We start from the raw sequence: 20,843 nt of genomic DNA on the forward strand, positions 1-20,843 counted from the left end.
TTCAATATTCTGTGATAACCTATATGAGAAAAGAATATGAAAAAGAATGGATATATGTATATGTGTAACCAAATAACTTTGCTGTACATCTGAAATTGAACACAATATTATAAATCAACTATACTCCAACAAAAGTTTTAAAAAACCAATTAACCATAAATTTAACTATTTCTGGAGTGTCCATTCTCTTCCCTTTATCTATATATCTATCTTTTATCCATACCACATAGTTGTGTTTATTATAGTTTCATAGCAAGTTTTGAAATCAGGTAGTATAAGTTCTCCCATCTTATCCTTTTTCAGATTTGTTTTGGTTATTCCAATTCCTTTGCCTTTCCACATACATTTTAGGATCCAGTTCTCACTTTCTTTAAAAAAAAAAAAAAAAAAAAAAGGCGGGCTTCCCTGGTGGTGCAGTGGTTAAGAATCCGCCTGCCAATGCAGGATGGGTTTGAGCCCTGGTCCGGGAAAATCCCACATGCTGCGGAGCAACTAAGCCCGCGAGCCACAACTACTGAAGCCCGCGCGCCTAGAGCCCATGCTCCACAACAAGAGAAGCCACCGCAATGAGAAGCCCACGCACTGCAACAAAGAGTAGCCCCCGCTCACCACAATTAGATAAAGCCCACGTGCAGCAATGAAGACCCAACGCAGCCAAAAATAAATAAATATTTTTTTTAAAAAAAAGGTTGTGGGATTTTGATAGGAATTGCATTGAATCAGTAGATGAATCTGGGAATAACTGGCATCTTAACAATATTGAGTCTTCTAATCCATAAATATGAAATGTCTCTCCATCTATTTAGATATTTTTCCATTTCTCTCAGCAATGTTTTATAGTCTTATGCACTTAGGTCTTGTGCTTTTTTATGCCATTGTGAAAGGAAATATTTCTCAATTTCATTTTTGGATTGTTTATTGCTAGTTTACACAAATACACTTGATTTTTGTATATTTATTTTGTATCCTGAGACCTTTGTTCTAGTAGGTTTTTTTTTTTAAACATTGCTTAGGATTTTCTAAATACAGGATCATATCATTTGCAAATAAAGACTGTTTTACTTCTTCCTTTCCAATCTAGATGACTTTAATTTGTTTTTCTTGCCTTATTGCACTAATTGCACATTCAGCAGTACAGTGTTGAATGGAAGTGGTGAGAGTAGACATCCTTGCCTTGTTTCCGATCTTAGTGGGGAAAGCATTTAGTCTTTCACCACTAAGTACAATGTTAGCTGTAGGGTTTCCATAGGGGCTGTATGTGTTTGCTAGGTTGCCATAACAAGGTACCACAGACTGAGTGGCTTAAACGACAGAAATTTATTTACTCACATTCTGGAGGCTAGAAAGCCAAGATCAAGGTGTCAAGAGGGTTGGTTTATTTTGAGGGTCTCTCCTAGACTTACAGATGGCCATCTTCTGTGTCTTTACATGGTCTTCCCTCTGTGTGTATGTGTATCCTAACCTCCTCTTTTTATAAGAGCACGGGTCTATGTCCAGGACTTCCCTGGTGGAGCAGTGGTTAAGAATCCGCCTGCCAACGCAGGGGTCATGGGTTCGATTCTTGGTCCAGGAAGATCCCACATGCCGCAGAGCAACTAAGCCTGCGTGCCACAACTACTGAAGCCCACGTGCCACAACTACTGAAGCTCACACACCTAGAGCCCGTGCTCTGCAACAAGAGAAGCCCCCATTCACCCCAACTAGAGAAAGCCCGTGCTCAGCAACAAAGACCCAATGCAGCAAAAAAAAAAACAGAAAAAAAAAAAAAAAAACCAAAGAAACTATATCCAAATGTAGTTACATTCTGAGGTACTGGGATTAGTATTTCAACATACGAATTTGGGGGGATGCAGATTGTATTAGTCCATAACAGGGACCCTTTAACAGGATGAGGAATTTCCTTTCTATTTGTTTCTGTTTGTTGAGAATCATCATATGGAATAGGTTTGGGATTTTATCAAATGCTCTTTCTGTGTCTTTGAGAGGATCATATGGGTTTTGTCCTTTGTTCTATTAATACAGTGCATTACATTGACTTTTACATGCTAAACCAACCTTGCATTCCTAGAATAAATCCTACCTGGTCATGGTGTTAATCATTTTTTATGGTGCTAGATTCGTTTTTATAATATTTCATTGAGGATTTCTTTAAATTTATTTTTTGCTTATTTGTTTAAATATTTATTTTTGGCTGCATCGGGTCTTAGTTGCAGCACACGTGATCTTTTGTAGTGGTGCACAGGCTTCTCTCTAGTTGTGGCATGCGGGCTCAGTAGTTGTGGCATGCGGGCTCAGTAGTTGTGGCATGCAGGCTTAGTTGCCCTGCGGCACGTGGGATCTTAGCTCCCTGACCAGGGATCGAACCCACGTCCCTTGCATTGGAAGGTGGATTCTTAACCACTGAACCACCAGGGAAGTCCCTCACTGAGGATTTTTGTGTCTGTATTCATGAGTGATATTGATCTATAGTTTTCTTTTCTTGAGCTATATTTGTCTGGCTTTGGTAGCAGGATAATACTGATCTTGTAAGATGAGTTGGAAAATCCTCCTCCTCTTCTGCTTTCTGAAAATGTTTATGTATGTTTGGTATTACTTCTCCCTTAAATATTGACAGAATTCACCAGTGAAGCCATTTGCACTTAAGCTTTTCTTTGTGGGAAGTCTTTTTCATTCAGTTTCTTTTGTTGTGATAGATCTACTTAGATTTTCTATTTCTTCTTCTTTTTTTTTTTAGATTTTCTATTTCTTCTTGAGTCACTTTTGATAATTTGTCTTTCTAGGAATTTGTCCATTGTTCTTATGTTGTCTATTTTGTTGACATAAAGTTGCTCTTAATATTCCCTTACAACCCTTCTGATTTCTGTAGGATCAGTTGTGATGATGTTCCCTCTTTCCTTCAGGATTTGGGTAATTTTGTCTTCTCTTTCTTTTATACATGTTTATTAAACGAAAATTTAAAATTGTTCAATCATGTTTATAGCAACTTTATTCATAATAAACAAAAGCTTAAAACAAGCCAAATAACCATCTGTAGGAGAATGAAAATACAATGAAACACTACCATCAATTACAGCAACAACAATGACAAAAGCAAAAACAACCTACTAATACTAAACAACAACATGGATGAATCTCACAGACATTTCATGGAGCAAAGGAGACCAGGCCTCAAAGCGTGTATATTCTATGAGTCTGTTTATATGAAATTCAGAACAAATAAAACTAACCTATGGTGATAGAAATCAGAATAGAAGTTGCTTATTGGGGAAATTTGTCTTGCAAGAAATTGGATGCCCATTCTCAAACCCCACTACAACCACTCAGCAGGTTCCTGTAAAAAGTTTGGACCCAGGAGGAAATATTACATACACCAAAGTGCAATGCCCTAGTTAGGGAGTCCAGCGAGATTGTCACCCCTGCTTTACACAATTGGACACTGAGACCCAGGGTGGAAGTGACAATTCCAGGGTCACAGACAGCACCTCAGATAGAAGCTAGGCCCTCAGATGTCTGGTCTGGTATTTTCTCTGCTCAGCTTCTCCTCTTCTGGCTCCTGAAAGCCGGGCTCGCCCCGGCCTCCTCTTACGGTGAGCCAGGGCCGCTCAAAAGTTGTTCCACCCCAGGCCCCAAAATATATTTTCCTCCCACCTGTGTCATGTGCCCAGCATTGTACTACAGGAAAACTAGCCACATTTATCTTCAAAGCCCAGGAGCAGGAATTGGGTCTTTTGTTACCTGGTGCAGAGCAGGGCTGTGGGAATTGAATTCAAAGGGCCGTGATGTGAACTAAAGCAGATCTGCACCAGGGTCTGGGAATGAATGTGAAGACAGAGCCCCCGGATTAGCTGGGATGCACCATGTGCCTGCCGGGTGACCTGGGGCAAGTCCCTCAGGCACGCTGAGCCCAGCTTCCGCATCTAAAACAAGGGCTCCTCATCTTCTATTGCCCGGGGTTGTTGCAACAATTAACTGAATTCACATATTCGAAGCTGCTTTGTAAACTCCGTTTTATTAAGCACTGCTGGGACCCAGACAGGGTGAATTTGAGGCTGTCTGGTCATCCGTTTGAGGGAGAAGAAACTCCTCAGGCCCTGGGTATTACAGGGGGATCCCCAACCCCAGACTGGCTTAGGGGTCCTTGTGCCTGGCCCTGTCTCCACTCCCCAACATCCACAAAGGTATCCACGTTCCATCCGTGTTTCCCCCTCAAAAGCCAAGCCCACTTGCCTCTCAGCAGAGCTTCCAGGGAACTGACACCTGGTTCTGAGAGAGTGCTGGCCCAGGGGTCAGGGGTCACTCAAACTCCAGAAGGAAGAAGTACCTGGCTTTCAGGGCTGTCATTTGGGATGGCTGAATAACCTCTGATCTGCCCTGAGGGGAATGTGGGCATTTGGCTGTGGCCTGTGGGACAAATTTTATTTTTTAGGAAATGTGGGCCATGGTGCAGATCTTCTTCAGCTTATTCCAGTGGGACTGCGCTGGCTGCAGCCAGGCCCTGGAGCATCATGGCAACTGGCTGCCCTCCTGCCTGTTTGCCTGGAGGCCGACTTGTTCCCAGCAGGACTCAAGTCAGCCAAGGGCATCACGTGCTCTCTTCTCACTTTTGCCCTCTCCTGGCCTGCAGTCACGTGGGTGGGCCTGGGGGGGCAGCAGGGCTGGGACCCAGCCCCGCACGCGACCCAGACAGACTGTCCTAAGGCACCCATTTCCTCCCCCTGGGGCAGCCCCTGCCCACTCCCCTACAAACCCACTGCCCCAGTGCCCCCACCCACCGGTGGCGCTTGACTGGTGTGCGGTTACCATCCGCCTATGTTTAATTCATGGCTGGGGGTTGGGACGGGGCTTCCCAAGAAAGGAAAGAACTCCCCTGGGGTCTTGCCCAGTTCTTGCCCACCCGCAGGGCACATGGCCGCAGCCTCCCTGGGCCTGGGGCTGGGAGGAGAAGCTGCCAATGGGCCTGGAGGACACTGTTCCAGCGTGGGCACAGCCATTATTCGTTAATCTGCAGCCCTGGAATGTCTGCGGGCCAATCAGCAGGGTCTCCGAGGGCTCCCCGAGGGCTCTGATAATCCTGCAATGATTAGCAGGGGCCACGGGGTCGCTGCGAACCACTCGGTGGGTTGGTCGGTTGGCTGTCCGCGGGCGGGCGGGTGGGCTGACCAGGCCAGCAGCCGGAGGAGGGAGGGAGGGAGGGAGTCCCGGGACTGGAGCTGTCTGTCTCCTTTCATGCCAGCGCCAAGGAAGGGAGGCTGTTTGGACTCACCGATTACTCACCAGCCTCCCCCTTTTGTCTGCCAGCCCAGCCTGACTCTTAGAGATTGTGAATAGCTCCATCCAGTCTGGGAAGCGAGCTGGACAGCTGAGCCGGGCAGAGCCCAGAGAACCCAGCAGGCCCATGTTGAGGCTGGAGCCTTCCCCTGGGCTGGGGGGCCACCGGCCTGGCCTCCTGCCCGTACTCCTGGCTCTCCTTGGCATGACCTGGGCAGAGGTGCGCCCACTCCAGCTACAGGAGAAGCAGGTTCCAGTGCCTGGAGGTAAGGGGCCGCGGGGTGAGGAAAAAGTGGAGGGGCTATGAGCTCTGCAGAGGGTCCCAGGGGGCTTCTGGAAGCCAGTTCCCAGGCCTGAGCCCTGGGCAGGCTGGTGTGATTTAAAGAGCCACCCTCGAACAGTCCAGGGGCCGGAGATGGATGGAGGAGGCTGGGACTGGGGCAGAAGGATGAAGGAGAGTGGGCCCAGGCTTGGGGGTGAAGGAAGAACACTGGGACCCTGCAGCAGGGACCCCGCAGCAGGGACCCCAGAAGAGACTCAGTGGCTGAGAGGAGCCCCAGCCAGAGGGCCCGCTGCGAGCCAAGGGCTGGACCCCTCTTCACACCTAGCCCCCAAGCCCCCATTCCCTTCTATCACCCCACCCCCAGCTCTCAGCCTAAGGCTCCTTTACGCCTACACCTGTCTCTCTGTCTCAGCCCCACTGCATTCTCCACATCTCCCTATGCCCCCATGCCTCTGCCCCGGGTCCTCCCATACACACCCACCATCGTCCTGTCCCATCACTTGTTCCATAAGTGCAGGGTTGCATTCTCGTCTTGCCGTGGTGACGCCCGCCCCATCGCCAGGGGCCGGGCCCAGGTCCCACCGCTCAGGTGGCCTGACCGTGTCTCCCGCCCCAGCCCTGAGCAAGAAGGAGAGCTTCCTGCTCCTCTCCCTGCACAACCGCCTGCGCAGCCGGGTCCACCCCCCTGCAGCCAACATGCAGAGAATGGTGAGTACCCCCAACCCGGGCTGGCCAAGGGGGCACCTGGAAGGGCAACCCTGAAGAGGACTGAGGAGGCCATGCCAGTGCCAGGTGCCCTTTCACCTGGCAGAGTGGGGCAGCGGCCAGCCAACTTCCCGCTCTGGGACCATGCCTGGTTGCCCGGGGCGGGGGGGGGGGGGGGGGCGTTGCTTTCCCCTCCCCCAGAAAGGCAGCCCTTGGGCTTTTCCTTGCATCCCTTCCCGTTGCCCCGGAGACCAGAAGACATGGAAAGAGCTGAGGTCCCCTCCTCCAAGAAACAGGAGCATCACAAAAGAGTCCCAGCAGGACTGGAGGCTAGTCAGGGAGGGAGAAGCATCCTGCTGGGGGTGGGAGGGGTGAGGCTTGTGTGTGACCAGACCCACTGCTTCTTCAGCAGTTTGTCTAGGCAACTAGGAGGGGCCCCCTCCCCAATTCCCAGCCCATTCACTGGGGGCCAGGGAGCGGGGTATAGGGTTTCCCACCACTCCCTCGGGGCTTCAGGGTTGAAGGTGTCATCCTGGGGCCCAGAAACACTGCCCCGTAGTATGGGACCCCAGCTGCGCCCTCCCATGGTAACAGTCAAGGGAGCGAGGGAGGGGCAGTGTGGGGCAGGCAGGGTTCCCCATGACTGCTTCCCATAAACTCCTCTGAGGCTGGCGCAGCAGTGGCGACCTTGAGAGCTCCAGGGTCAGGTTCCCAGGAGGTGGGGGTGGGGTGGGCAGGAGGGGGGTCGCCTCTCCCCCTTTCCCTGCTCGCGGCGGCTCTGCCCCTCCTCAGGCCCAGGGCCTGGCTCTCATCCCCACACTCCCAGCCCTAGTGCCCGGTGTGAGGCTGCTCCGGTCAGCTTCTACACTTCCCATGGCCCTGTTGCCAAAGTCTTAGAAAACAGCATTTCATAAAAAATGCAACTGGAGCCCCACCACTCAGCCTCTGTCACACCCACAGCTTTGGCCCTGGGCACCCCAGTGGAGGCCGAGGCCCTTGGGGGTGGTCCGGGCTGCTGAGGCGCCCCACGCAGTCCCCGCTGCTCCCAGCTCCAGTTCCCGTCAGCAGTAAAATCACAACCACCATCTGCCCGGGCTGCTGCAGGTCAGGCCCTAAGTGCAGCACTTTTCTCTCTGCATCCATTTAATCTTCACACAATCTTACCCTATGGGTACCTTATTATCTGTTTGTTTTGTTTTGTTTTTTGGCCACACGGCAGGGCTTGCAGGATCTCAGTTCCCTGGCCAGGGACTGAACCTGGGCCATGGCAATGAAAGCCCAGAATCCTAACCACTAGGTCACCAGGGAACACCCACCTTATTTCATTTTACAGAAGCTATTATTCCATTTTACAGAAGCGTATGTTGAGTCTCATGGAGATTAGGAGACTGCTGGAGGTCACAGAGCTGGAATGAGGTGGCTGGGCTGGACCAGGTCATGACGATCGGGTGACACATGTCATCCTGGTTGCTAAGCCCCCCGTTTCAGAGGACGGGGAGCTGTTGGATGGGGGTAGGGAAAAGGGCAGCTGGTACGTGGTGGGAAAAGCAGATTAGGCCCACTCCAGAGAACTCTGCTTGCTGAGACCAAAGCGCTGAGGCCCTGGAGACCTTTTACACCCTCTCTGGTCCTGACTCCCAGCTGGTGCCCCCGTGTACTCCAAAACCAGATCTAGGGAATAAGACACAGCGGTATGGCTGCTGCGACTTTTTGCATCACAGAAGGGAAGCCAAGAGGGAGCCTTTCTGACAATGGCCAGGGTCAGTTTTACCTAACACGGAACCAGTTTGAAAGGCTTGGGCACTATCCAGGGCTCCCATTACCAGACGGGAAAAATTACGGCGAGGCCCAGCCTATCACGTGGGCTGGCACCTGGCGCCCAGGAACACCCATCCCCCTTAGTGGGCGGGGCCTGAGGGTACACGCCGCTGGAGTCAGAAGGACGGAAGCCGTCAGTCCTGGGTGGAGCCGGGCTCTGGGTGGGGGGTCCAGACAGGGCAGGTGCTTTTCCAACACCACCTTGGAGCGCCCCTTGCAGGTCCTGTCTGACCTTCCCTGGCCCCAGTGAAGGCGGTGAAAGCAGCTCAGAGCACTCAAGCCGCCAAGCAGGACCCCTGTTTGGGCTGGGGTCTCTTCCCTGTAGGACCAGCACCTCTGGATGTGCCGGTGGGGGGACTGGATCACTAAGGCCTGGCCCAGGGTCCCCTGCTGATGTTGCTGTTTGCGCTCCTTTCCCCCAGGACTGGAGCGAGAGCCTGGCCCAACAGGCCCAGACCAGGGCAGCCCTCTGTGGCGCCCCAGCCCCAAGCCCAGCCTCTGTCCCCCGGGCTACCCCGCAAGTGGGCTGGAATGTGCAGCTGCTGCCCGTGAGCTCGGCGTCCTTCATCCACGTGGTGGGCCTGTGGTTCTCAGAGGGGCAGCAGTACAGCCAGGCAGCGGCCGAGTGTGCCCCCAATGCCACCTGCACCCACTACACTCAGGTGAGGCCCGGGTACCGGCTCTGAGGCCCCTGCCCTGCTGGGCTAGTTCAGAGGTCTGCAGTTTGTCCTAAAATTGGTGGTTGCTCTTCCTCCCATTTGTTTAGTTTTACTTTTTTCAGCTTTAAATATGAAATATTTCAAAGCTAAATCAAATAATGGACTCCTTATCCACTACCTAGCATTAGAAAATGTTAACTATATTTGTTTCTCATCTCTTAAAAAAACAAAACTAAGCGTAAGCCCTCCTTCTGCCCTTTCCTCTGTCCCTCCCCAGAGGTAACCTTGCTGAAGTCCAGGTGAAACACCCCATGTTTCCTTTTCTTCCCCCTCAACAAAATTTGTTGAATGTCTTCTCTGTAACTGGCATCGTTTATGTACTAGGATCCAGCACTGGAAAACACAGGCAAAATCCCAAGCATGCTTTTCTCTTTTTTTTTTTTATGGTTACTTTTATGTGTCAACTTGCAGGGTAGAGGGTTGTTATTGTTGTTGTTTTGCATGACACTAACATTTTTTATATTAATTAATTAATTTATTTATTTTTGGCTGCGTTGGGTCCTCGTTGCTGCGTGCCGGCTTTCTCTAGCTGCGGCGAGTGAGGGCTGCTCTTCGTTGAGTTGCGTGGGCTTCTCATTGCGGTGGCTTGTGTTGTTACGGAGCACGGGCTCTAGGAGCGTGGGCTTCAGTAGTTGCGGTGCATGGGCTTATTTGCTCCGCGGCATGTGGGATCCTCCCGGACTAGGGATCAAACCCATGTCCCCTGCATTGGTAGGCAGATTCTTAACCACTGCACCACCAGGGAATTCCTTGTTTTTCTTTTCTTTTTTTTGGGGGGGGGGGCCGAGGGTAGTTCCCCGACCATGTATGGAACCAGGGCCCCAGCAGTAAAAGCACCAAGTCCTAACCACTGGTCCCTCAGGGAATTTCCCCAAGCATGTTTTAATACCTTTACTACACGTGGAAGGGTTTTGATACCTTTTCTACTTGTGCAAGTGGGTTGTGTGTTATTAAATCCTACCTAAGTGCTCTCTCTGTACGTCTCCTTTTGCAATTTGTGTTTATCACTTCAGACCACATTTGTAAGATTTGTTTCCGTTGATCTGAGCATGCATGTGTGATTCACTATGAATAAACTGCAATTTACAGGCATCTGGGTTACTTCCACGTTTTTTTTTTTTTTACTATCCCAAGTCATACCGAAATGCATAAATCCTAGTTCCGGTCCTCTTGTACATATGTGTCCACATTTTTTCTAGGACACACTTGGAAGGGGAATGGCTGGGTCAGAGGGAGCACGCACCTACAACCTTAGTAGCTATTGCCAAAGTGATGTCGCCAACTCTACTCCTGCCCACAAACCAGTTCTCACTCCCCATTCTTACTCTATTCATTAAGTATTGTCAGCTCCTTCATTTTCGCCAACTCAAGGCTGTGAAATGCTACCTCATTCTGTTTTTAATTTGCATTTCCCTGATTACATGTGGGACTGAGCCTCTTTTCTGTTCTTTTCATTGCCTTTTAATTTCATCTTTCCCTTATTAATTTGTAAGCATCTTTGCCATATGCTTTGTACTTTTTGTTGGTCATATTGGTTGCAGATACTTTTTTTCTAATATATGGCTTGTATTTTCTCTTTGTTTATGTTATCTTTTATAAGATAAATCTTTCAGAAGATTTTAATATTAATGTAATCAATTTTCTCTTGTTTTTCATTATAGTTCATCCATTTGTTGTATCATGTTTAAGAAATAAATCCTTTTCAACTCTGACATCAGCTAGATATTCTTCCTGTATTTTCTTCCAAAGTTCAAATGTTTTCCTTTTTTTCATATTGAAGTCATTAAGCCATCTAGTGATATTGGAGTTAATTTTATCTTTTTATTTTAAAGGAATTTTGCCTTTTTTTAAATTTAATTTTATTTATTTATTTATGGCTGTGTTGGCTCTTCGTTTCTGTGCGAGGGCTTTCTCCAGTTGCGTGCAAGTGGGGGCCACTCCTCAACGCGGTGCGCGGGCCTCTCACTATCGCGGCCTCTCTTGTTGCAGAGCACAGGCTCCAGATGCGCAGGCTCAGTAACTGTGGCTCACGGGGCTAGTTGCTCCGCGGCATGTGGGATCCTCCCAGACCAGGGCTCGAAACCGTGTCCCCTGCATTAGCAGGCAGATTCTCAACCACTGTGCCACCAGGGAAGCCCAATTTTATCTTTTATTTTTACTTCTTGTATTAAGCACTGAATCTTTCCCCCACAGACTCTAATGCCACCTCAGCCATATACCAAGCTCACATATCCACATGGGTCTGTTGCTGAGTTCTCTCTTCTATTTTGTTGCTTTTTTTGTTTACTCCTGCATATATGTGCTTTAATTATTATGGCTTTATAAAAAGTTTTGACAGGAAAATCCCCCATGTTATTATTATCATTCAAAAATTTCTTGGCTATTCTTGATTCTTTCTCCTGATTCTTTCATATGAATTTAATAAGTAGCCTTTATCAGGTTATAGACAGGCCTAGCCGCTCCGCGGCACGTGGGATCTACCTGGACCGGAGCACGAACCCGTGTCCCCTGCATCGGCAGGCGGACTCTCAACCACTGTGCCACCAGGGAAGCCCCAGACATTTCTTTCTAATCTAAGTTTGTTAAGGATTTTTAAAGTCATGAAAAGGTTTTGTGTTTTATCAAATGCCTTTTGTGCATCTATTGAAATAATTATAAGGTTTTTCCTTAACTATTTACAGTGATGAAATACATGAATAATTTTTTTGTGTGTGTACAAAGCTGTTACATGACACTACATCTTCCTGGTCACATATTTTAAACATTTTATTATAGAAAATTTCAAATATATACAAAGCAGTCAAAGTGATATAATGAACCCCATCTACCTATCATCCAGCTTCAACAATTATCAGCTCACGGTTTCATGACTCATATTTATTTATTTATCTATATTGAAGTACAGTTGTTGTACAGTACTGTATAAGCTACAGGTACACAATATAGTGATTCACAAATTTTAAAGGTTATATACTCCATTTATAGTTATTATAAAATACTGGCCTTGGGCTTCCCTGGTGGCGCAGTGGTTGAGAGTCTGCCTGCCGATGCAGGGCACACGGGTTCATGCCCCAGTCCGGGAAGATCCCACATGCCATGGAGCGGCTGGGCCCGTGAGCCATGGCCGCTGAGCCTGCGCGTCCAGAGCCTGTGCTCCACAACGGGAGAGGCCACAACAGTGAGAGGCCCGCATACAGCCAAAAAAAAAAAAAAAAAAAAAATACCGGCCATATTCCCCATGTTGTACAATGTATCCTTGTAGTTTATTTTATACCTAATAGTTTGTAGCTCTTACTCCCCTACCCTTATACTGCCCTCCCCCCTTCCCTCTCCCCACTGGTAATCACTAGTTTGTTCTCTATATCTGTGAGCCTGCTTCTTTTTTTTGTTATATTCACTAGTTTGTTGTATTTTTTAGATTTCACATATAAGTGAGATCATACAGTATTTGTCTTTCTCTGTCTGACTTATTTCACTTAGCATAATACCCTCCAAGTCCATCCTTGTTGCTGCAAATGGCAAAATTTCATTCTTTTATGGCTGAGTAGTATTCCATTGTGTATATGATGTGATGCGAAATAAAGCGATGTAGGGTGTGTGTGTGTGTGTGTGTTATTGTTGTTTTTAATTAATTGCTATATTTGGTTTCCTAAATACTATTTGATAGTGAAATCGACCTCTGATTTTCTTTTCTCGTTCTGCCGTCACCTGGTTTATATTAACCTCATAAAATGAGTTGGAGGTTTTGCCTCATTTTCTGTTTCCTGGAATAGGTTCTATAATATTTGCTGTAACTGTTCTGTAAAACTATTTGGGCCTTGTTCTATTTTTTGATTGTTTGTTTTGTGTGCATGTGTATGTATCCATGGATTTTTAATTACTGATTCAACTTTTAGAAATGGTCGTAGATCATTTCAGATTTTCTATTTCTTCTTGAGACAGTTTTGCCAAGTTCTGTTTTCTAGGAAACTATCCATTTTATATTTTCCAGTTTGTTGGTGCTGTCATTTAACAGAGATTTTAAACTAGAATTAAACAGATTTTTTTAATGTTTCCTGTGTCTGCAGCTATGTCCTTTTAAAATTCTCGATTGTATTTATTTGTGCCTTCTCTCTTTTGTTCTTTACCAGTCTTCCCATAGGTTTGCCTATTCTAACGAATCAGCTTTTTGTTTGTTTTCCTTCTCTCTTTTTTCCACCCATCCACAACCTTATTCTTCTTTTTATTAATTTCTGCTCTTTTTTAAAAAAATAAATTTATTTATTATTTATTTATTTATTTTTGGCTGCATTGGGTCCTCGTTGCTGTGCGCGGGCTTTCTCTAGTTGAGGAGAATGGGGGCTACTCTTCGTTGCAGTGTGCGGGCTTCTCATTGCAGTGGCTTCTCTTGTTGCGGAGCACAGGCTCTAGGTGCACGGGCTTCCGTAGTTGTGGCGCACGGGCTTCCGTAGTTGTGGCACGCGGGCTCAGTAGTTGTGGCTCGCAGGCTCTAGGGCACAGACTCAGTAGTTGTGGCACATGGGCTTAGCTGCTCCGCAGCATGTGGGATCTTCCCGTAGCAGGGATCAAACCCATGTCCCCTGCATTGACAGGCGGATTTTTAATCACTGCGCCACCAGGGAAGTCCTTCTGCCCTTGTTTTTATTATTTTCTTTCATCTACTTTCTTAACTCATTAATTTTAACTCCTTTTTCTTTTCTGGTATATGCCTTTTAAAGCTATCAATTTCCCTCTAAACTCTGTTAGCTACATCCCATAAGTTTTGGAATTTAGTGATTTCATTGTCACTTAGGTCTATGAGTTTCCTATTTTCCATTATGATGCTGTCTTTGATTTTGAAGTGTATATTTAAATTTCCAAACTATGTTTTCTCCTTTACTTACTTCTAAATTATTTCCTTGGGAATTCCCTGGTGGTCCAGTGGTTAGGACTTCACGCCTTCACTGCCAGGGCCTGGGTTCAGTCCGTGGTCAGGGAACTAAGATCCCATAAGCCACGCAGCCAAAAAAAATTTTTTTTAATTTAATTATTAAGAATAATTAAATTTTTAAATTATTTAATTTAATTAATAATAATAGTAAATTATTTCCTTTACATTCTACTGCATTGAATTCATAGAATGTGTCCTGTAGGATGTTGGTTATTGAGTGTTTATTGAATCTTGCTTTGTGGCTTACTGAGGGGTCAGTGTCTGCAAAAGTTCCACGCACTCCTAAAAAGAATGCATATTCTCTAATTGTTGGATACATAGGTATGACTACATGTGCATTTCTCCCTGCCTCATGCTGGTCATTTTTAGTGGCTACCAGAGTTTGCTTGGCTATTCCTGTGTATTGACCATTTGTGCTATTTCCAAGTTGTCACTGATTCTAAAACTCTAAATCTTAGTTTTGAATACTATTAAAGACCTGTATCTGTTGCTGCATGACGCACTACTCCCAAATATAGCATCTTACGATTCTGCAGCTTGGCAGTTTGGGTTGGGCTCAGCTGACAGTTTCTTCTGGTCTTCGCTGGGCCCACTCCTGCAACTGCAGTCAGCTGCTGCGTTGGCTGGGAGCTGGCTGTCTAGAGTGGCCTCAACTGGTTCATCTCTGCCCTATAAGGTTCTTCAACCTCCAGCAGCCTTGTTCACGTGGTGGCTGAGCATGAGAGTTCTATGAGAATGAGTGGAAATTGTAGGGTCTCCTGAGGCCTAGGTTTAAAATGGTTCAATATCATTTCTCCTACATCCTGTTGGCCAACAGAAGCCACAGGGCCAGCCAGAGTCAAGGTGTGGGAAAGAGATTCCTCCTGTTGATGCAAAGAACTGCAAAGCCACATTTTATATAAAGAGGGGGCTGTAGGGAGAAGTGAAGCGTTGTGGCCATTTTTTCAGTCATCACAAGGCCTTTGATGTCCAAGTCTCTTTTCCCACTCTCCTCCACTATCCACAATCTCCCTTCCCTTCAGGTATCTGCTGACCCTCACCTCCTGACCCAGAAGGCCTTTCTAGACTATTCCCACCTATCCTTATATCCCTGCCCAGCACAGCTACTGCTCCTGGGGTCCCCAGGGAGGTGACAAAACTGTTTATCTGCTTGGCCTGGGGCAAGAGCTGTGTCCACCCTTCCCAGGGGAGCATCATCTAGGCTGTTGGTCCCCAGACTAGGAGTGGAGGGGGCCCATGAGAGGGTTTCTGAGCCACTGTGTCTCCTGCAGCTCGTGTGGGCCACCTCGAGCCAGCTGGGTTGTGGGCGGCATCCCTGCTCTGGGGCCCAGGCTGAGATGGAAGCCTTTGTCTGTGCCTACTCTCCCGGGTAAGCCTCCTCCATGGCAGCTGCCCTGCCATCCCCTGCTGGGCTGCGGGGTAGGGGATGCTGTCACCCAGGGTGAGACACTCACCCACCCACAGGCCTTTACCCCTTGGTCTGCACCCCTGCTGGGAGAGGGAAGAAGGAGGAAAGGGGGAGGGTGCAGAAGTGGGCAGCACCCAAGATTCTGGCCACGCAGAATGTGGCTTCTTCTCAGACGCCCCTTGCCGGAGGCAACACCCAGCGTTCAGGGCATCTGCCCAGTATTAGTTTGGAGGTCATCTCTTCTTTCCTAGGAAATCTCCCTGTCTCTCCCAGCTCCCTGCCTTCCTGGCTGGGCCGGAAAGAGCTGAAGGGGCTGGTGGGGCAGGCAGCAAGGCCCAAGGCCAGGTCCTTCTAGCCTCTGCTGCTTGCTCTCACAGAGGCAACTGGGAGGTCAACGGGAAGACCATCGTCCCCTACAAGAAGGGCGCCTGGTGTTCGCTCTGCACAGCCAGCGTCTCGGGCTGCTTCAAAGCCTGGGACCACGCAGGGGGGCTGTGTGGTAAGTGCCCCACCCTGCCTGCCTCTGGCTGGGGCGGCTTGATCTGGTGCCTGGAGGAGGCAGGCAGCATCCTGAGGGACTGTCCCAGAAGCCCTGGCCCTCAGCACTCGGGGAGGCACCTGCCTGGCCTGCCGGGGAGAGGCGCCCTCACAGCGTTTCCTTCTCATCCGACCAGAGGTCCCCAGGAACCCATGTCGCATGAGCTGCCGGAACCACGGACATCTCAACCTCAGCACCTGCCACTGCCACTGTCCCCCGGGTTACACAGGCAGATACTGCCAAGGTGAGGGGCACCTGGAGTTCTGGACTGTGACCACCCGGGGGACCCAGGGAGTGATCCTCGCACAGCCTATCCCCATCCAATAAGCATTCACTGAGCACCGACGGTCTGCCAGACCCTGCGCTGTGCAGGGAATTCAAAGTGAAATCAGATCGGCCCCTCAGGCCCTGGGATGGTGGGAGGAGGACAGTATTAGGATCCAGAAGTGGATTCCTTTCCCACTGTCCCCCACCCCCCAGCTCTGTGACCATGAGCAGGTCCACTCCCAAACCCCGATTTGCTTCTCTCTACAAGATCAAACCAAAGATGCCAAATGTGGCAGCGGTTGGGAGCCCAGATGGTTTCCATCTCTGGGGCGCAGGGGTTGTTCTTGCTGTGGTTGGCCATTCTGCGCACATCCGTGGCCTGTGAGGGGCAGCCTGCGGCCCAGTGGCTGCCAGCTGAGTGCCGTCCCCTCCCCTGCCCCATCCTGGCAGTGCGGTGCAGCGTGCAGTGCGTGCATGGCCGGTTCCGGGAAGAGGAGTGCTCCTGCGTCTGTGATGTTGGCTATGGGGGAGCCCAGTGTGCCAGTGAGTCCTGCCGCAAAGCCCCCTGACAAGACGAGCCCCTCCCAGGACGCCCTCAGCTGGTGCTGGGTCTGGCTCGGACCAGCTCACAGGAGCCCATCGTATGCACCTCTCCCCCATTCCCCGATCAGTGACGTCACAGTGGTAGCTTGAACCTGGCCATGGTGGGGGTCTTTATACCACCACAGAAATGGCAATGCTAAAATCATAGACTTTTTTTTTTTGAGGGAGAGCTGGTTGTTACACATTTACCAGCACACCACTGACCCCAACCCCTTCTCCTGCTTGGTGGCCAGAGGAAGGGGTACCTTGAGCTTAACATCCTGGCAGGACCGGAAGGGTAATGATTCTGAGGTGCCCACACACAAAATCAGGCTTCCCTCCTCCCAGCCAAGGTGCACTTTCCCTTCCACACCTGTGACCTGAGGATCGATGGAGACTGCTTCATGGTGTCTTCAGAGGCAGACACCTATTACGGAGCCAAGATGAAATGCCAGGTAATGGTTGGCCCCTGCCTTCCCAGGGACCGTCCCCCCAGGTTCTTAACAGAGGGACCCTGGGCTAAGAGATGAATTCCTTTGACTTCTCCTGACTCTCATCTTTAGTATAAAGCAGGGGTTACAACTCAGAGGCCCATGGAAGCCAGGAGGTCACTTAATGAGCTGAGGGACCCAGGGACAAGGCCCCACTCAACCCCCATCTAAGGGGCCATCTTGACTCAGCTCGAGCTGCTGGCTGCCGGGCAGGAATGCAAGTTCAGGGAGGCCAGGACCTGGAATTTCTCAAGAGAACCAGAAATGCAGATTTTCACTGAGCTCTCAATTTATTAATGTTGGCAACCAATCCAAATGTATTAAAGACACTGAGCAGGTGAAACAAAACCCTTCCAAGTGTGGGACCCTGACAGAGGAGCCGTGGGCAGAGAAGAGAAGGCGGACTCTGCTCTAAGAGGCAGGAGGCTTTGGGGGGCTGACGACAGCCCGGCCAGCACACAGATTGGACATCCATGGCCACGATGGGTGGCAGGATGGAAAGGAAGGGCTGGCCTGAGCTCTGGGGCCAGAATGACCCGGAGTGGGGGTTACAGGGAAAGGGCGGGGTGCTAGCCCAGATTGAGAGCCAGAAAGTGCAGGACATCCTCGCCTTCTACCTGGGCCGCCTGGAGACCACCAACGAGGTGACCAACAATGACTTTGAGACCAGGAACTTCTGGATCGGTGAGTGCCTGGCTGACTGGTGGAGCGGGAAGGGATGCAGTGAGTGTGGGGCTGGGATGCCTCACACTGCTCCAGGAATCTGGGCCGTGGAAACCCAGAGCACCTACCAGTGGGCAGTAAGGGTGTGGTGAGGGCTTGGGGCCCAGAATGGGGCCAGTAGTCAAGCTGGTGACTCCTTTCAGAGAGAGCCGAAGGGAGGGAGAGCCACCAGAGGGGCTGGAAGTGCTGGGAAGGGGGCTTAAGGGCTGGGGGTCGACAGGCATTGGGCAGCAGGCTCTGGGCTCAGGCCCTCATCGCAGGGAGCCTGGGCTGCCAGCGGGGCCCAGGGATCTCGGGTGTGAGGCCAGCCTTGGCTGCTGTGGCTCAGGGCTCACCTACAAGACCGCTAAGGACTCCTTCCGCTGGACCACCGGGGAGCACCAGTCCTTCACCAGTTTCGCCTTTGGGCAGCCTGACAACCAGGGGTGAGTCTGGGGTGCTCCCCCTCCCGTGCCCACTTCTCACCTGGGCCTGCTTGCTGGGCCTTCAGACACCGCTGAACCACCTCCACCCTGCCTGCTGCTTGGCTGAGCGCCCTGAGGGTCTGGGCCTTACCTGGTGCCCAGGTGCCAGGAAGTCTGGGCACAGCTGGGTGTGGGCCCAGTGCTGAGATGAGGTACATCCCTGACCTCCAGGGGCTCAAATAAAAGAGAGGGAACCCAAGAAGGCTTCATCCATCCACAGTCCCCATCATCCCTCCAGCTGTCTCTCCGTCTCTATTATCTATCCATCCCTTCCCCCCACCGTGCCTCCTCTGCCTGTATCAATACACTGACTCTGCCCTCCTTAGCTGGCCACCCACCTGCGTCCACTCCTGCACACATCTGCCCACTGGCCCGCCTGCACTGAGGCCCAGCCCTGGTCTTCAAAGCCCAGGAATGCCCAAGGCAGGGGGGAGGTGGTCAGGCTGTGTGGCCACCAAGGCTCCAGATACCCCTCCCAGTTCTCCTTTGACCTCCTTGATGGCAGCCATGCCCAGGCCACTGGCCCATCCCTAGAGGAAGCCGGCTTGGTGGGCCCCCAGGCATACCTTCTCCTGCTGGGAGGAAAGATGTGGGCCTGTCTGTTCCAACCCCACTGCCCCCACCTGCAGTGGCCGGCATGGCTGAGGGCTGCAGCGGTGGGTGGAGCTGTCCCCACTGCACCCCGAGAAGAGAGGAGCTGCAGTGCTCTGAAGTGAAGGCATGGGCTTGGGGCTGGCTCCCAGAAGCCCCATATGTGGGAGGGGGCACCCAAGAGGCACCTCCCTAGGTGCAGGTGGCCCACTGTGGGGGAGGATTTAAGGACTCATAATTTCATTCCTCCACCCTGAGCACTCGACAATCTTGGCAGGTTTGGCAACTGTGTGGAACTGCAGGCATCGGCCGCCTTCAATTGGAACGACCAGCGCTGTAAAACCCGAAACCGTTACATCTGCCAGTTTGGTGAGGGCCTTCCCACGGCTCCGCTCCTCTGGTCCCTGTCCCCTGGGGATATCCAGATGAACAGTCTAGAGTGTCTGAGCACACAGGGCCATCCTGCTCAGGGCCTCGCTGGACCTGTAGGCCCCTGAAGCACAGAGAGAGAGATTGGCCTGGGCTCAGCCACGCAGGGGCAAGACCAGAACTACAGCCTGGCTGGGAATTTCACCAAGGTCCCTTTCCTCCTGTCACTAAAGCTGCCACATGGGGACCCATCGGGTTCTTCAGCGTTCCCTGATTCCCTAGAGCACAGTGAACTATGGTGGGGACAGAGGTGAGACCTAGCCCAGAATCAGCCCCCAGCAGCACCTGCTAGAAGGATCTAGAGCTGCAAGTGGGATCATGGCTATTTCTGGACCTAGTGTATCAGGGTCCCCATCCCAGGACCGCCTGGGCTGTCACTGACCCTTGTTCTGTTCTCTTCCTTTCCAGCTCAGGAGCACATTTCCCGGTGGGACCCAGGGCCCTGAGGCTCACCCATGCCTCTCCCCTGCCAGCACCTGGATGCACAGCCCTACCTGCCCTTCTGCCCACCTGTTTAGAACAAGGGTCGGGCTAGGACTGCAGGCCCAACAGCCAAAGGGGCCTCAGACCTTGCAGGAAGTGGGGCAGGGGGTACAAGTGAGGCCGATGGAGAGCCCGGTATAGGAGGAGGGGAGCCTGGGGTCCCCCAGCCTGCTTTTGAGTGGGAAGATGGGTCTTAATTAGGCACTGAAACAGGAGTTCGGGGCAGTGGTCAGAAGAGACCACTGTCCTCCATCTGGGCTGGACCCTCTGGGGCAGACAGAGGTTCCTTGCTGCCCAGGATGCACCCCACAAAGGATTAAACTAAGTTATGGATCAGATGGACTTGTGAACGCTCATTGTGAAGGGGAATTCAGACAACCCAGAATGATCCCAGGAAGACTGGTTTCCTCCCAGCCACCTCAGTCCCATCCCTGCTCGCCCACATGACCCAGGCCACCCTCTGGAGGTTTTCAGACTCTTAGTCCTGAATAATGCACAGATTTAGAAGCCTTGTTTGTCTGCATCCCTAATTTCCAGCTCCTCTCACCACCGCCTCTATCAGCTTTGTGTTTCTGTTCACACCTCCTCCTTTATTAATTATGCTTGCTTCTACTTGTCTCTTCTTTCTTTGTGATAATCTGAACTGGGGTCTGTTATGGCCCCATCTCCTCCCTCTCCCTATAGTGGTGAGAGGGTGAGTCCAGGCAGGTGCAAGACTGGGAGGTACTACCATTAGCGTCCAGAATGCACACTGTTATGTGCGAACATCGAGTTGCTTTGCTGGTTGGAAGTATCAGTACAAGTGTGGCCTGGGCCCATGGAACCGGGAGAAGCAGATCAGTCACGGTTCTTGGTTGCAGCCAATAGAAACATAGAAACAGCCCTGGCTAGTCATGGCAGAAAAGGAATTTATCAAAAGGGCAATGATTTTTAAATGGGCAAAGGACTTGAATAGACAGTTCTCCAAAGAAGATATACAAATGGCCAATAAGCACATGAAAAGATGTTCAACATCACTAGTCATTAGGAAATCCAAATAGAAACCACAGTGAGACACCACTTCACACCCATTAGGATGGCTGTTAGCAACGAAACAGACAATAACAAGTGTTGATGAGGGTGGGGACCCATTGGAACCCTCATA

The 20,843-nt window shown here is 50.4% G+C and overlaps 1 protein-coding gene across 1 annotated transcript; it reads left to right on the top strand.

Moving 5' to 3' along the window:
• Window positions 1-5,395: 5,395 nt before the first annotated feature.
• Window positions 5,396-19,662, top strand: CLEC18C (C-type lectin domain family 18 member C; the record flags this gene model as incomplete). Its single annotated transcript, XM_082863223.1, has 12 exons — window positions 5,396-5,534; window positions 6,168-6,259; window positions 8,497-8,736; window positions 14,995-15,092; window positions 15,509-15,630; window positions 15,806-15,913; window positions 16,387-16,479; window positions 16,867-16,973; window positions 17,564-17,693; window positions 18,061-18,157; window positions 19,065-19,156; window positions 19,625-19,662. 12 exons carry the CDS (start codon window positions 5,396-5,398, stop codon window positions 19,660-19,662), a joined length of 1,356 nt encoding a protein of 451 aa, XP_082719349.1.
• Between the last annotated feature and the right edge of the window lie 1,181 nt (window positions 19,663-20,843).

This window comes from Leucopleurus acutus (assembly GCF_964270905.1).
Source record: "Leucopleurus acutus genome assembly, chromosome: 20".
Classification (NCBI taxonomy): Eukaryota; Metazoa; Chordata; class Mammalia; order Artiodactyla; family Delphinidae; genus Leucopleurus; species Leucopleurus acutus.